This window comes from Pseudoliparis swirei, chromosome 5 (assembly GCF_029220125.1).
Source record: "Pseudoliparis swirei isolate HS2019 ecotype Mariana Trench chromosome 5, NWPU_hadal_v1, whole genome shotgun sequence".
In the NCBI taxonomy this organism is placed as follows: Eukaryota; Metazoa; Chordata; class Actinopteri; order Perciformes; family Liparidae; genus Pseudoliparis; species Pseudoliparis swirei.
Genome location: NC_079392.1, coordinates 22,397,898 through 22,413,681, shown reverse-complemented (window position 1 = coordinate 22,413,681; position 15,784 = coordinate 22,397,898). Strand labels below are relative to the sequence as shown.

Below are 15,784 nucleotides of genomic sequence, written 5' to 3'. Positions count from 1 at the left end.
AGAGATGCAGAGGGAACGAGAAGCAGCAGCATCAATAATTCCCCTCTCCTCTGCCCTATCAGAGGCAACAGCGCTGGCTGCCATCCACTCTGAAGGCCTGTTGCTCTATCCATTATGTTAATGCTGAGACAATGCTGAAACAGCCTGGGTGAGATTACGCCTCACACTCTGGCCCACTCCACCGTGTTTGAAGAACGCTTAAACTCTGACCCGCTAAGCAGGGGCGCACCGAGCAAGTGTTTGGTGACTTTGCCCTTCTTTCGCTCCACTGAGCCCGCCGTGCTTTTCTTCACAAGGCCGCGTAAGAGTGGGGATCTTCTAAAAAACTCCAGCAAGGAAGTGAGGATGAATTATTCAGGATGGGAGTAACCTCGTGGCACTCGGTCTACCTGCGCTCCCTCATCGTCACGCACACGCCTTCTTCTCCCGGCTCGGAAAAAATGACGATACGACGACCGACGCGAGCGGGCACTTGTACGTGGATGCACACGTGATAACCCCTCCCTCTAGTGAAGGAAGAAAAGAGAAAGCAAGACTACATGCAGCCCTGGGAGGCAGAGCGGGATCAGAGAGGGGATCGATACTGCCGCAATAACACGGCTATGGCAGATTTACAGATGAGCCGGTTCACAGCTCAGCCCTCTGCTCAGATGCAGCTCATGCTTCTGTCCCTTCCCAGCAGATACCGAAGACTTGATTAATATGCAGAGTTCAGATGTTACTAGCCCCACTCTCGTTTAGCTGGCATTTTCACCGAAACATCCAAGGTTAGTGCACAATTAGCAGCAGATTAAGAGTACGAGAAAGCAGTGTTTGGACATCATGAATACATGCATGTTGTTAGGTTCAGGACTACGTGTAGGCAGCGTGAGGGAGGGGAGGGGGGGGGGGGGTGAAAGCATCAGTATAACAACTTGATTAAATTATGCAATAATTTAATTCAGGCTTTTGAATAAGATTGATAAGATGAATTTGGGCACAGAGGAGCAAATTTAATGCAGCAAGTAGAGTTTAATGAGAAGAAGTAAAGAGCAAAGGGGAAATACGAGACATCGTTATGCAGTCAGGTGCCATTTCTCATATAGATATATATATATATATATATATATTACGAGAAATTGAAGACATTGTAAAGCTATTCCATAATCTCTGAGGGTCTGATGAAGTTTAAATGAATAAAAGTCTTTTGTATGTATTCTACACACTCAAAAAAAAAAGCCAAGTACAAAGCCTTTTCACTTCACTCAACTTGTCATGTGTTGTATCTTTAAGTTTTATAAGAAGTTTACTCAAAGTGATATCTTAAGTTTGTCTTAAGTTTTATTTTACGAATAAGTTATTTACATTTTTGGGTTATTTAACTTATTGTACTTAAGTTTTTAAGTCTTAAATTCAGTAAATCTTAAAAATATTAAATTAAAGAAACTAAAATTGTTGTGTTCTTTGTGATTAAAAAACATACATCAACAGCATTTAACATTTTGTTGAGAAATTTTTTGTTTTGTTGTTTTACTTTTAACTTAAACTTAAAATTTTTGTCTAAATTTTATTTTTTGTAACTTTTTTAACTAAATTTCATTGCCCTTTGATATCACTGTACACTCAACAATCTTTGCACAATTAAATTAATTTAAATTAAAACAAAAAAAAAAAAAAAGTTTTCAAACACAAAAAAAAAAAAAAAAAACAATTAACACATTCTAAAATTAAACATTTGTTTGCATAACTATGAAATAACTATGTCAACACTTGAACATAGACAGCAGAACAAAGACAGCAGAAAAAAAAAAAGAAAGTCAAAAAGAAAAAAAAATAAAAAATTGAATCAAAACAAAAGAAAAAAAAGGTTTGACAAAAAAGCTTTTTGACACAAGCTTTTCCGTGTGGTTCTTCCCCAGTGTGCAGAGCCAGCAACAAGCAGCCAGAGGATATTCGCACAGCGTTAGCATTCACAGCAGACTGTGCGGACTGTCTCACTGCCTCTCCAGTCTGTGTGTCCTCTCTCCTGAAGATCCAGACAGACTCCAATAACTGATTAGATCATCATCTGATACCAATCATCTCAGCTGATGATAATCAGACATGATAATGAGACCACACCCCCGAACCACACCCCTGCCTCCCACTCCTGCAGTATTCCAGTGCCCACCCCTCTCTCCAAGATTCCTCCTGGTATTCTATCACTAACAAACATACAGAGACAAGAACAAATAATAAAACAAATTTTCCTTTTTTTTTTTTTTTTTTATTCTTCCTATCTTTTAAATTTACACTTTTTTTCAAAAGATATTTAATACAAATTTAAAAACTAAATATTACATTTTCATACAAAATTCGTCACATATTATATTATTTTCAATCTTCTTCATCTCATTAAATGTTAAATTAAAAAAGCAAAATACAGGGTTTGCTAAACTTCACGGCACAGGCTCCTTTAATTCAATAAGTGACAAAACCTGAAAAAAGCAAATCTTACAAAAATCACAACTTGAAACAATTTCAATCTAATCCATATCTAAATAATATAATAAAATAACAATGGTAAAAAAAACCAAAATGTATTTTAAAATAGCTAAAAAAAATATTTATATTATTTATTTTATTAAAATATTATAAATAAGTAGTTATATATATATATATATATGTATTATATATGTATTTGTATATATATATATATATATATATATATATATATGTGTGTGTGTGTGTGTGACATACATGATACATGTGCTTCAGCTCCGCAACAGACCACCATACTAAGTTTTCTCAATCAAACATTTTTTAAGGATTCCATTTATTTATTAAAATGACATGACATTTGTCGTTTCACTTTTTTCAAAGGCATTTGTTGACTCAACTTAAAAAAATGTGTTAGGACAACAAATTTGAAGTTGGGCTTTTTAGAGTGCATGTATACTTATTTTGTTGTAAAACCACACTGATTGAATACATAAGATATTCATACACTGAGTTTGTGTGAATATTGTGCGTTGACCGTATTTCATCCAAAAGGAAGTCTGCATGCAGTGTTCGTACGGTCATGGAAAACCTGGAAAAGTGATGGAATTTATCAATGGTTATTTCCAGGCCTGGTCAGGAGTCATAAAAATATGTCCATTTACGCTGAGTTTTAAATAATTCATAAGCCGGCATACGCTCTCATACACGCAGCGCAACTTTTGCGCGCTGCAAGTGAACGCACCTTAAACTGAAAAGACACACCTTTTCATTCTTTTAATCAAACTATTGTCTCTCATTCATTTGTGTTTAATTTAAGGTTATACTGTATGCTTTGGAATTTGCATTGTTAGTTTAAGAGACTACATTTTCTCACTTTTCATGAATACACCGAGATTTCACAAAATTTAGTCATGGAAATTGGGTTAAAAGTCCTGGAAAACCTTCCATGGGTCCACATGTGTATGAACCCTGTGTACTATTGACCCGCTCTGTGCTGAGCTGCTGTCCTTGTGCTGTGGAACTGGCCTATCTGGTTTGCTTATGCAGCATCTTCTCTGACCTGAAGCTTTGGAAACGTGCTGTTTTAGCTGACCGCTACTCTCTCTCTCTCTCTCTCCCCTCCCCCCACCACCCACCAGGGATGACCTTTTCCGCGTGGAGTTGGACATCGTCGGAGGAGACGAGATGTTCTACAGCAAGGTGAGCTCCTCCCGGAGAGACTCCCATGCAGCATGTTCAACCTTGAGACGGCTGTAGGGCTGTTGAAAGTCGTTTTGTACTACAGAGAAATGCAAATGTCGCATGTGTTTGGGTTTTTTTTCCCGTATAGAAAAGGACGTGGGAGTCAAACAAGAATGACATCAGGATCTGCAGGATGAAGGGCAAACACGAGGTGAGACGCCGTCTGCTTCTCCGTCTCTTGTTTCCTTTTTCAAACCAAGCATCTTTGTGAATCCAGCACGTCTCAGCACCGAGGCGTGTCGACTGCTTTACGTAACACGCGAAAGAAACGCATTATGAAACAATAAAAAAACGGTCATTAAAATAAATACATAAATCCAGTAGCACAGAAAAGGAAAACAAGCCGAAATAGATTAAGACAGGTTAAAATATGAGATGAAAAGTTACAGTGCCGTGTCAGAAATGATTCAATAAAAAGCAGCAGCAAACAGAAAAGCCTCCAGCTTTGTTTATTTTTTAAAGAAGCGAGAGTTGCAGTCGACCTCCATTGTTCTGGGAGTTTGTTCCCGATACATAAAAAGTGAATTAGTCGCGTCTCCATGTTTGGTTTTGTCTCTGGGGACAGAAAGCAGACCTGCCCCAGACCTCCTGAGAGACGGTTCATCACAGAGCAGAACATCAGTACGTTGGCCCGAACCATCCGGTGCTTTATAAACATAAAGTACATTATTGACTGACAGGAAGCCAGTGTCCAGACTTTAAATATCAATTTGTTCCTAATAAACAATATATCGGGGTCCTTGGGGGGCCACAGTTAATAGACCCAACTCAGCACATGCAGTTTTAATAGATGTCTTTTAATTTCATGTTTGCCATGGTACCAAGTTTAAAGTATTACACCCTACCAGGGAGGAAGGGACACAAAATAAGTAAAGTTTTCAGCTGGTATTAATAACAGAATTCATGTTTTAAGAAAAGTTTCCATTTTGCAACGATGGGTGTTTCTTAAAGTTTATTCTGGGGGCCGCAGGGACACCAGTCAGTATTCATCGTATGTTAGACATGTCGGCAGGATGAGGGTTAAATTACCATCTATAGTGCAAAAAACTCTTAATTTATTGATTTTAAGTTTCTCCTGCATCTCATTTGCATTTTCTTTTACCGGAGGCATCTTCTGAGTTGTTCCTCAGAATAGCTTGAATTGTTCACCTCCTTCTGATTGAAAAAGAAAAGAAAAAAACAAGAACCTCAAAGCAATATGAGATCATATGCAAAGATAATATGCAAAAGAATTGCATGACATTTGGTCTGTGAAAATATGGTGAAAGCATGTCGGAGCGCTCGTTCTTACGCACGTCTTCTCTTTCTGCCTGGAGCTCTGGAGAGTGCCAGATATCTGGCTGTCATGCCTGCTGGCTCCGCCTCCAGATGAGGATGGCTCTGACCGCTTATCGACTCATTGTCCCTGCTCATCCAACACACACACACACACACACACACACACACACACACACACAACATCAACCAGAAGAATAGAGCCTCTCTTACATCTCCATCCCTCGTTCCACCATCACGAGTTAGGAATGCGTACGATGCTCTCAGAAAAATCCAGGTGGGCGTTGGGAAGCTGAGGCGGCGAAGAAAAGTGATGGGGTGAAACGTCCCAGAAGCCACCAGCAGCCCACGCCTGAATACCTCTTACATCTCCAACACACACACATCGCCGAGCTGCCACGCGTAAACAGCCCGTATTCGGTGGATGTGTGTGTGGTGGTGACGGTTGGCGGGGGAAACAAGGGCTCTGTCGCCTCCAGGCAGAGAAACACACACACAGAAAAAAAGACTTATTTAACACAGTGAGAGAACACCTCACATTAAATCTGTGTGAGACAGTGCCAGACACACACACAATGGAGAATAGAGGGACAGAAACAAAAAGCTCGGAGGAGAGGGGAGGAGGAGAGAGAGAAAAGAGGGGTAGATAAAGGAGAGGAGAAGGGGAGTGTGTGTGTGTGTGTGTGTGTGAGTCCTTGCTGGCCGGCCCCCGAAGGAGAGCTGTGGGGCTGCCTGAGAGATGAAAGGTCTTCTGGCCCCTAATGAGTGTGCTGCCTGCGAACGGCTGTGAGTCACACGGCAAAGTGAGGACGATAAGAACACTGCCAGGTCTTCTCACTGAGCTCTCTGAGGCTCAGGCGCATATGAATGAGTGTACACACACACACACACACACACACACACAGTCACGCACTGACGCGCGCACTCCACGGATATGGGTTTGTGAAAGCCGACGCGATGCTCTTCGAGTCACTATAATTAATATGTGACTGAAAGAGCAATTAGAGCTATAGACATCGGCGATTGAATGGGATCCCGTACAACAACAAACTACAGCCTCCCGAAGGAGGCAAGAGAAACCCGTCGGAGGTTTGGTGCCGGCAAACTTTACATTCATTTTTTTTTCTCACCGAGAAGCGTCGTGTTTAATGCATTTCCTTTTCTCATAAAACATTCATATCCGTCTTCTCTCCGGCGTGTTGCCGGTGTATTGTTAGTTGTCATGGCCACATCACAGCCACCTGTCAGTCAGTGGGAGAGTGTGGAGGCGTCGACAGGGAAGTGAAAGGAGTCACCCACGTGCATGAGCATGTAGGATCACTATATGTGATAGATATTGTGGTGGAAATTTAATATTTAATCATATTTTAATTGGTACTGGAAACTGCAAAACTCAAATATTCTGATGTTAAAACAAGCACGTCGATATGAATACTCTAAAGCTGGGGTTGGGTGTCTTCTGAGAACATTTTTATTTGTTTATATTTGTTGAAATTCCTCCAGCAATCAAGAAATGAAACAAAACAGAAACAGATCCGACATCTGTGGCTGTCGCAGGACTTTGATAATCCGGTCCAATCATTTCATTTGGCCTCATTGTTCCTTGTTTACATTTCCACTGATCACGTTTGGGGGAGTGGCTTCAGAGGGAGGCCTGAAGGAACAAGCAATGGCGCCGGCTTGGCGACTCTCCCTAAAAGATTGGCAATTCGGTTGGATCGTTTTTTTTTAATGTAGTCTACTCTTGCTGGTTTCTTAAGATCACCAACCCGAGCCTTCAGGGCTTTTCAAAATAATGTGTCATGTGAACGTGATGACCAAACATGTGGAATATTTCACTGTTTTTTCATTGAACAATAACCCTTCGGAAATTAAGATAATTAACTATACATCCCACGTATTTTTTCAACAACAAAATTGCATCATATGTTGTTTTGTTGTGTTATGAGCTGCTCGATTGGCCATAACAAAAGAGAAATAAACTAATGTGCTTTTAAGTGCTTTTCAAATGTTTAGTTTTAGAAGCTCAAAAATTAGTTTACAATTGTTTAGCACCAGCCTCAAAAAAACAATTTCAACCAAACACCAGTGAAGATATATTTTGATATTGCAATAACCAAATGATGTGAATTTGATATCATGATATCAATAGCACAGTAGCTGCTGCTGTGTTTACTGGGCTTCTTTATTAAAATGCATTCGGTTGCTACAGGTGACCTGTTGCTGTTGTGTAAATCATGTTGGAGGTCAAACAAACTGAATAATTAACCAAAGAAAGATATTTTTCTTACTCGAATGCATGAATACGCTCAACATGGCGGCACAATCCCCAACCCTCATATATGCTCATGCATATACATGATGAAGTGTTGTTTAAAATGTGCTCTCTCTCTCTCTCTCGCTCTCTCTCTCTCCTACACCATACATGAACACGATTAAAAAGAGGGAATCGCATCTGTCGAGCAGTCATCTTCTCGCCCTCCGTCCCCTCCCTTTCCCCACTTCTTCTCCTCCTCCTCCTCCTGAAAACGCGCTGTTCTGCTCGGGGGACGCTTGTGTCAGATGTGATGCATTCACCACCTCGTAATTGGTTTTGTAATTAAATGTTTCTGCTTGGTTGATCACAAAGGACATAGTATTCTCTCTAATTAGGCTGAAAATTCAATATCCTAATTCTTTTTTTTACGCCTTTTTTCTCTCTCCTCCCGCGTTGACCGAGCGATTGTTGATGAACGCAACAGTCGGGCGCGACGCTGTCACTCGACTCTGAATATTCTCGCCCCGTATTTTCCCTTTGTCCTTCGGCGTTTCCGCCGTCTCTTTATCTCGCCGTGCCCTTTTCACGCCGTCGGCGTCTGCCATTGCCTCCGCACTCTGTCGCCCTTTCTCTTCTCTGGAAAGCAAAAGAATGCCAGAGGAAGAGGGCGAGACGTTCCCCAGAGGTGGCGCCGTGCCAACCCATCAGGCCGTGGCAGCGTGGCAGCGCGCACGCAAACAAAAGGCAATTCCATATAGAGCACTTTTAAAGAGCGGTCGGGTGTCGTTATAAACAGCACTTAGCGAGATTGTTTGATCAATACGGCGTTGATCGTGCTCTCCGAGGAGCTCGGGGTTGCCTTTTCTGGCTTTGATGGTTCGAAGATTCAGTTTCACGGCCTATTTGGCTCCCAGATTAATCAGTTTGAAAAAAAACCACATGTGGAGTCACTTTGCTTCCATGTTTTTTGCTTCATATGTGTGAAGTATCTTTCTTCGAGACACAGTGCAACGTCTGTTATTAATTATCTGTGCAGATTTTTCGATAAATAATGCACGTTTAAGTCTTTTTGATCTCAGCTTCCCCACCCCTGGGATGTTAAAATTCAACGTCGATACCGACTCAAATAACTGAATCGGTCCGGATGACGAAGGGGTGGATCTATTTTGGGGGCGACCGTGGGTCAGTGATCAGGTCCGTCTTTCAATCAGGGGGTTGGCGGTTCAATCCCCGCCCTAGCCGACGTGTCCTTGAGCAAGACACTTAACCCTGAGTTGCAGCTGTGTCTACGGTGTATAATTGTAACATTTCTTTAACCCTCCTGTTACCTTCACATTTACTAACATATTTTACCCTTGGGGTCAATTTGACCCCAGCAATTAAAACCTCCAGAAAATTATTAGAATTCATATTGTTTCCCAAGTTTAAGTGTGAGGTACTTTATGTTTGTTTGTTGACTACCTAAATAGCTCTTTAAATATATAAAAAAGTTGATATTTCTTATATGTTTGACGAGGTGAAAAACAGCCTGGGGTCAAATTGACCCCAAAGAACACCGACATTAAACATTGAATGGGGTCAAATTGACCCTAAAGGTAAAAGGAGGGTTAAATGACATGCCATGCAATTTGATTCAATATGTGCTATCTACAATATGTACTGTCGTTTATGTAAATGACAGTGCAGTTATTTTATATGAAGGTGTGTATGTGTTACATTTTGTTTTTAAATGTAAGGAAAGCATTGCTTGAGTCAAGCCCAATAAAACGCTGGTATTGGATCGGTACTCGGAACAAGGCGAAACCCAAAGCCCAGGTATCGGTATCGGGGGGGGGGGGGGGGGGGGAAGTTAAATTGGTGCATCCGTATAATCCTTAAAACATGGCTGTATATTTGGATTTGACTGAATTCAGCTGAGCCTTCTTTCCTCCACACATTCCCCACAAGCAAACATTCAACGTGACGCGTATTAATCACACTGTGACAATTAGCCACCTTTTTTTCTTCTCAGCAGGTTGTCAAACAGGGCGCTGTGCACGAGTGACTCGGGTTAAGTGCTGTGGTCAAGTGTGTGTGTGTGTGTGTGTGTGTGTGTGTTTCCACCGGGGAGCGGAGCTCGGCCGACCTCCATGATCTGCAGGCCCCGGCTCCACCGCCACATGGCTGACTGGCCTGGGCACACTCTGGTTTCCTCTTGTTTCCTCCTTCCCTCACCCACTCCTTCTCTTCACTTCATCCTCATATCTCATATATTTATCTCCCTCCCTCTGGTGTCTAATGTTTGTTTGTGGCCTGTGGCGTGTTCAGCAGGAATTACCATCAAGCGGTTAGAGGGAGGAGGGTCGCTGAGGGATGGGGATTAGCTTTAATCACGCTGAGTAAGACCGCAGCACTCAGAACAGCACATTGCTGCTAATTTGGTACCGCTGTTAATTTATCCCCCCGCCCACACACACACACACACACACAACTCTCTCACTTCCTGTCATGGCAAGTCACTTTGTTTTCAGTCAAAATTGTGCATCAGGGAACTTTCTGGGAATGACGAGCTCGTCGTTAATGAGTGAAGTCGAGGGCTCGCCAAACCTTTGTGAGTGAGTGTGTATCGCCTGCGTGTGTGTGTGTGTGTGTGTGTGTGTGTGTGTGTGTGTTCTAGCTTGATGGCGGCTCTCGGCAGAGCAATGCTCTTTTCTCCCCGGTCGCTAACATCAGTGGACCAGCCAGGCATGTAATGGAAACGGCGGGGATTTCGAAGCGCAGCTTTCTAAATACGAGCCCCCCGATATCCCGCTTTAGATCGCTCCTATTATACCGTCTTTACAAAAACAGCTCACCGTGATACATTTCAAATATTTTATGAGAGTGCGGCACACGCTGGTGGGGTTGCTCCTGAAATGGGGGAAATGAGCAGAAGAAGTGTGCACCTGTTTTGTATTGTGGTGAGAACAAACACAGGAATGCTGATTGTAGCCGGGGGGTGAAAACCCCCGTGTTGGTTTAAGCTTTTTGGATAAATCCGCATCGTTAGGGGGAGCAGTGAACCCAGGGTGAGGTCGAATGAAAAAGCCTCGTTTGTCTTCTCAGCCTGAAGGTGAAGTTGCGGACGACGGATGAAAAGCAGATGCAGAATGTGGAGCCTCCTCAGTTTTAATGGTGTCTGACTGCTGCAGGTTGTTTTGAGCTGACGTGTTGTAGCAACGGAGAACCTGTTGCCCGTCCTCCGACTGCCTGTGCGTGTGTGTGTGTGTGTGTGTGTGATCGCTCACATTTATATTTCTGTGCGTCCGTCGAAGACGTCTGAACCCGAGAGGCGATGCATGCAATCGGTCAACATCTGCAGAATACAACCGGCAAACCTCTGCCTGATTAAAAAAAACAGCGTCAAGTTTATTTAACCCTCCTGTTACCTTTACATTTACTGACATATTTTACCCTCGGGGTCAATTTGACCCCAGCAATTAAAACCTCCAGAAAATTATTAGAATTAATATTGTTTCCCAAGTTTAAGTGTGAGGTACTTTATGTTTGTTTCTTGACTACCTAAATAGCCCTTTAAATATATAAAAAAGTTGATATTTCTTATATGTTTGACACAGTGAAAAACAGCCTGGGGTCAAATTGACCCCAAGGAACACCGACGTTAAACATTGAATGGGGTCAAATTGACCCTAAAGGTAACAGGTGGGTTAAAAGCAGACTTGTGCGCCTGCACACGCGAGCCGCCTCCCCCGATTGGTCGCCTCTCGCCTCCATCCACAACTACGTCCACACGAGCGCACGCGGGGCCGCGCTGTGTAATTCATCTGTGCTGCAGATTAATCTTTTAGAGCGCCTCTGCCAGTGTCGGTAAAAAGGAGTGCAGGATGGGGAGGGAGAGGAAGAGGAGGAGGAGGAGGAGGGCTGCAGTCATCGGGGTCTGGGGAAGGCTTGCCAGTCGGCACAGGTGGCGTTTTGTCTGGATCGAGCCAGCGAGGGAACAGAAAGAGAGAGGGGGAGGAGGCAGAGAGGAGAAGAAGGAACCAGGACTTACAACATTTTGAATTAAAAAATAATTGTTTAATTCTGGGATCCAGTGCTTGATCCTTTGTAATTGGTTTTTCGAATCATCGTAAAAACGCTAATCCTGCCGACTGAATCTGGCTTTGAATATAACAAGATCCGTACCTCCAAGATGGCGAATTTCTCCCTGGAATAAAATAATACGGGTTAACGAATAGCATGTATGCAGCAGGGGGATTACTCCACAGTTGAAATGTTTTGATCCCGTCATGAAACGTTTCATTTTCTGTGTACCAGCGCGGCCAAATGAGCAGATTGGAGCAGCGGTTTGGCTCCTGGACGTGTTTTTACTCTCTGAGAGGCAGTTGGACCGGCTTGTTATTAAGAGTGCTTCATCTGGCGCTGTGATTACAGCTCTGACCAAGCTGACAGAATGCAACAGCATGCAAATGCTGCGCGGTGATTCGACACGAACATACAGACACACACACGCACACGCACACATGCTGTATGTGAGGGGGTGACAAACACACACACACACACACACATACATGTTGTCTGCTTCGCTTCGCAATTTGTCAACCGGTGCTGCGCCATTAGAAATGTACACCTCACACTTGACACGTCCCGACACACACACACACACACACACACACTTTTAAACTCACGCGAAAACACGTCCTCCTTTCCTGTTTATGAAAAATGAGAACCCAGCAGGGAGTGAAGTGGGAAGGTGGAGGGGGAGGAGGGGGAGGAGGGTAGAGCATCTGGAATAACACTCACCCGTCTCTCATATCGCTGCTTCCCCTCTGATCTCTTCCAAACACACAAGTACACACATATGTACACAATGTTTTTTCATAAACCGCCATCACCACGACCACCACTTCTGCTCCAGCCCTTTTTTCTCTTTCCAATGAGATCAGTGCGAGTGGTGGTCTTGAAGTAGACCCCATCTGGTGTGTGTGTGTGTGTGTGTCTCTGTGTGTGTGTGTGTGTGTGTGTGTGTGTGTATGGCAGAGCTGGTGCCATCCAGACTGGGACACTTGTAGTTTGGGGAGGGGGTTGATGGCTGCTGTCCACCAGTGATCTAGAGTACTGTACTGCACATCGTCACTCACGCCACACACACAGACACACACACACACACACACACACACACACACACACACACACACACACACAAACTGCTGTCGGTACTTTTGGCTTTTTAAAGTCAAAGGTCATGGTGATTCACCATTCACTGTTGATTCTTTGTTCATCATCATCATCATCATCATATTACATGTTGGTGGTGAAGCCCTCGAGACGGGGCTTCACCACCTGTGGATCAGGACCTCACAAATAGTCCTGAAATAAATGGAAGTGGTCTCAAGATGATAAAAATACTGTATTTTTGTTTATGTTTGTCCAACTTTTCCATAAATGTGTTCTTCTTCTTATCAAATGCTGATTAGATTTCCCTCTTACAGCCTGTGAGAAATAAAATGCTTTTTAATTTCACTGCTCACAACTTTCTTCTCTTTTTTCTCTTTTATTTCTAATAATTGTTCTTACTTTGCATCTATATCTCAATCAGATCGACGGGCATACACATGTTGCTATTGAGTGTGTGTAAAAAAACTAGCATTGAAGTTTAAACGTGTCTGTATTTCCTGTATTATGTGATCTTAAGAGTTCATCAGAGGTTCCATGTGTTTCATAATTTCTCCCATAAACACACGGGCGACACTTTTGTCGAGGCAGCAGTTTAACTTGAAAGTCATTTTTCTCCGTTTCCCTCCACCAACACGGATCATTTTCCCGGCCTCTCAAGTCGCGCGTTGCTTATTCGACTTTCTCATTTCAAAGAATAAAACCTTTGGCGTATGAAGTCATCAAGCGGGCTCCGTTGGACGCCTCACGGTGGAGAAATCAGCCTTTAAATACGAAAATTAGAAAAATAAACCCGAGGCGGGTTTGGATTACCGTCCGTCAATCAGCGGCGTATGTGCCGCGTCCCGCGTGTGTGTGCGTGAGGAGGGGAGAGACAGTTGACGTCTCCGCAGGCTGCGTTCACGCTGCATCGCCGTGATTGACAGCGTTAATGGTGTGATGATTCCACACGTCAAGAAACCGAGAAGCTTCATTTCACAGAGCAGTTCAGATAATCACTCTGTGAAAAATACACCTTTTTTCCTCTATTCACTCCATTATTTTGCTTTTTATTCTTTTCACTTTTTACCCCTCCCGCATATTAAGCTCCCGCTCTCTCTCTCTTTATCTCTCTCTTCTCCTGCAGGATGAATGCCGTAATTTCATGAAGGTGCTGCTCAGCAGACAGGGAGGCCTGTTTGTGTGCGGGACCAACGCCTTCAACCCGCTCTGTGCCAACTACACCGTAAGTTACCCGTGAGATAACGTCTCCTTTTTGACATCACTGATGAACGCCTGATTTATTCTCCCGACGCCGAGGCCTCGCCTCCCCAAAACGCAATCAGTACGCCCGTTCAGGTGAAAATATACAGCTTGATTTGAGCTGTTTGTTCAGCAACCGAGGCGTTGTTGACTTCCTCCCCGGGACGTATTCATCCGTGTTGTCTGGCGGCGCCGGTGCCTCGTTTCCCTGCGGTACGACAATTGTTGTTTCTCGCAGGTTTAGCTTTGCGGTCCGCCGAGCTTGTTACCGTTGAGAGCCTGAGACGGATAATCAAGAAGAACACAAAGAGGTTAGAGGAGGAAGAGGAGGGTGGGAAGACGGGACTTCTTTGCCTGGTTCAATTTATTTCGCTGGTGGTATATAAAGCAAAGCAGCCCCCCCACACACACACACACACGCCGAGTCAGAGGCTCAAACAATTAGTCCTCTGAGTGTTTCCTCCACTCCGAAAAACATATTGGTCATAATCTGAAGGTGTGCATCCGTTCAAGCTCACCTGACTTCTTCACGAGCCGTGCAGCCTTGAACGCTCGCCGCTTCCCGGACGGCTTCTCCGCCGTCTCGCTCCATCACAGTAACGACTTCCCCCCCCCAAAAAACTGCACATGAATATTAATCATCGATTCGGCTGATTTCACTTCGTCCCCGAGGGAATATCAAAATGAGCGACGACGACAGTCGAGTTGGAGGAAGAGAGAGAGAGAGAGAGAGAGAGAGATGATGAAAAGGGGATACAAAAAAAATCCTTCCTCTATCAAAGGCTTCTCCAGATAAGTGTTATTTTCAGTCGTTCACATTTCAAACGAGGGACACTGAGGCTTGTCTGGCCCATTCTCTGTCAGCCGCTAATGACACTCTACAACAGTGCAAAACACACCTGTCTCTCCGTGATAGGCTGTCTGTTCCTCCGGGGACTAGTTAGTGACGCTCGCTACTGTTTTATTTATAGACTGTTTTTTAATGAAATGACACCTTTTCAGCCGCGGATGAGAATTAGACTGTGCTGTTGAAATCGTTTGCATTTGGCTACCTTTTAGGTGTTTGTAAAGTGTGTGTGTGTGTGTGTTATAGAGAGAGAGAGGGGCATAAGTGAGATTTCACAGTGTATTTACGTATGGTTTTGTGTGTGTCTGTTTGTGTCTACGTGTGTGTGTGTGTGTTTTATTTATGCATGAGAATGTGAATCTTGTTGTTGCTGCTGCTTTCCCTAATTGGCACCAGTGAGTCATTAGTTTGCACTTATGGTAACACTCCCTAATTGCCATTCTCTTTGTGGCTCGTTTTCATAATGCAGCTGGAGATGCATTCGTATTGTTTGGAGTTTGCTGATTGATGCGCATATATCTGTGTGTGTGTGTGTGTGTGTGTGTGTGCTGTAACAGGGAGACACTCTGGAGATGGTCGGTGACACGGTCAGCGGTATGGCGAGATGCCCTTATGACCCCAAACACGCAAATGTCGCTCGGTTTGCAGGTAAGACGCAATTTTTTAGCTTTTAGGCTTCACTTAACACTGCAAAAATTATGCCTCAAAAAAAAAGAATAAAATGAGAGAATATTACTTGAAATAAGCCAAATTATCTGCCAACAGAACAGGAAAATTTGACTTGCCAAGATTTCTTAAAACAAGTGAAATGCTCTAACCCTAACCCTGCCTTGTAAAAAGAAATATCTTGTCAGTCAAAAAACAAGCATAGATTGCCTTAATTTGAGATATTTCATCTTACTTAGATTTTAATTGTTGCAGTGTTCCTCCCCTGCACCTGTTTCACTATGTCACGGAATGCACTACGTACTCAACAAAAGGGCGATTTATTATTTTGTATTTGTATTCATTGTTTACTTCATCATATTTAAACGCTCCACTGTAATAGGATCAGCGGAGCTTTGTGGCTGAAGCTGTAGGGAGCCATTACTGTCCAGCCATCGCGCAATTATCTGATATTAGCTCAAATTAAAATGCGGGTTTTTTTTCTGCCGTGGGAGGGAGGGCTGCACAGTTGCAATTATGTGGCTGCAATAATACTGTTGACTGGTCAGCGGTCATGTTATGTTGATGATGCCGGAGGACTTTCATAAAAACATTCGACCAGCTTTATTGTTTGTGGTTATGCTGCTTTGGCAGGCCGTCCT

The 15,784-nt window shown here is 43.4% G+C and overlaps 1 protein-coding gene across 5 annotated transcripts in view; it reads left to right on the top strand.

Annotated features, from left to right (window-relative positions):
• The window catches only part of sema6bb (sema domain, transmembrane domain (TM), and cytoplasmic domain, (semaphorin) 6Bb), a 133,158-nt gene that overhangs the window by 68,026 nt on the left and 49,348 nt on the right, over positions 1-15,784 (top strand). For all 5 annotated transcript variants that reach the window (XR_008831687.1, XR_008831686.1, XM_056414296.1 and 2 more), the window contains exons 4-7: positions 3,600-3,660; positions 3,791-3,853; positions 13,515-13,613; positions 15,035-15,125. Coding sequence is in view for 3 of the 5 variants with exons in the window: in XM_056414296.1 (XP_056270271.1) it covers positions 3,600-3,660; positions 3,791-3,853; positions 13,515-13,613; positions 15,035-15,125 (314 nt within the window). In the remaining 2 variants the exon portion in view is untranslated. The remainder of the gene's footprint in view (positions 1-3,599; positions 3,661-3,790; positions 3,854-13,514; positions 13,614-15,034; positions 15,126-15,784) is intronic.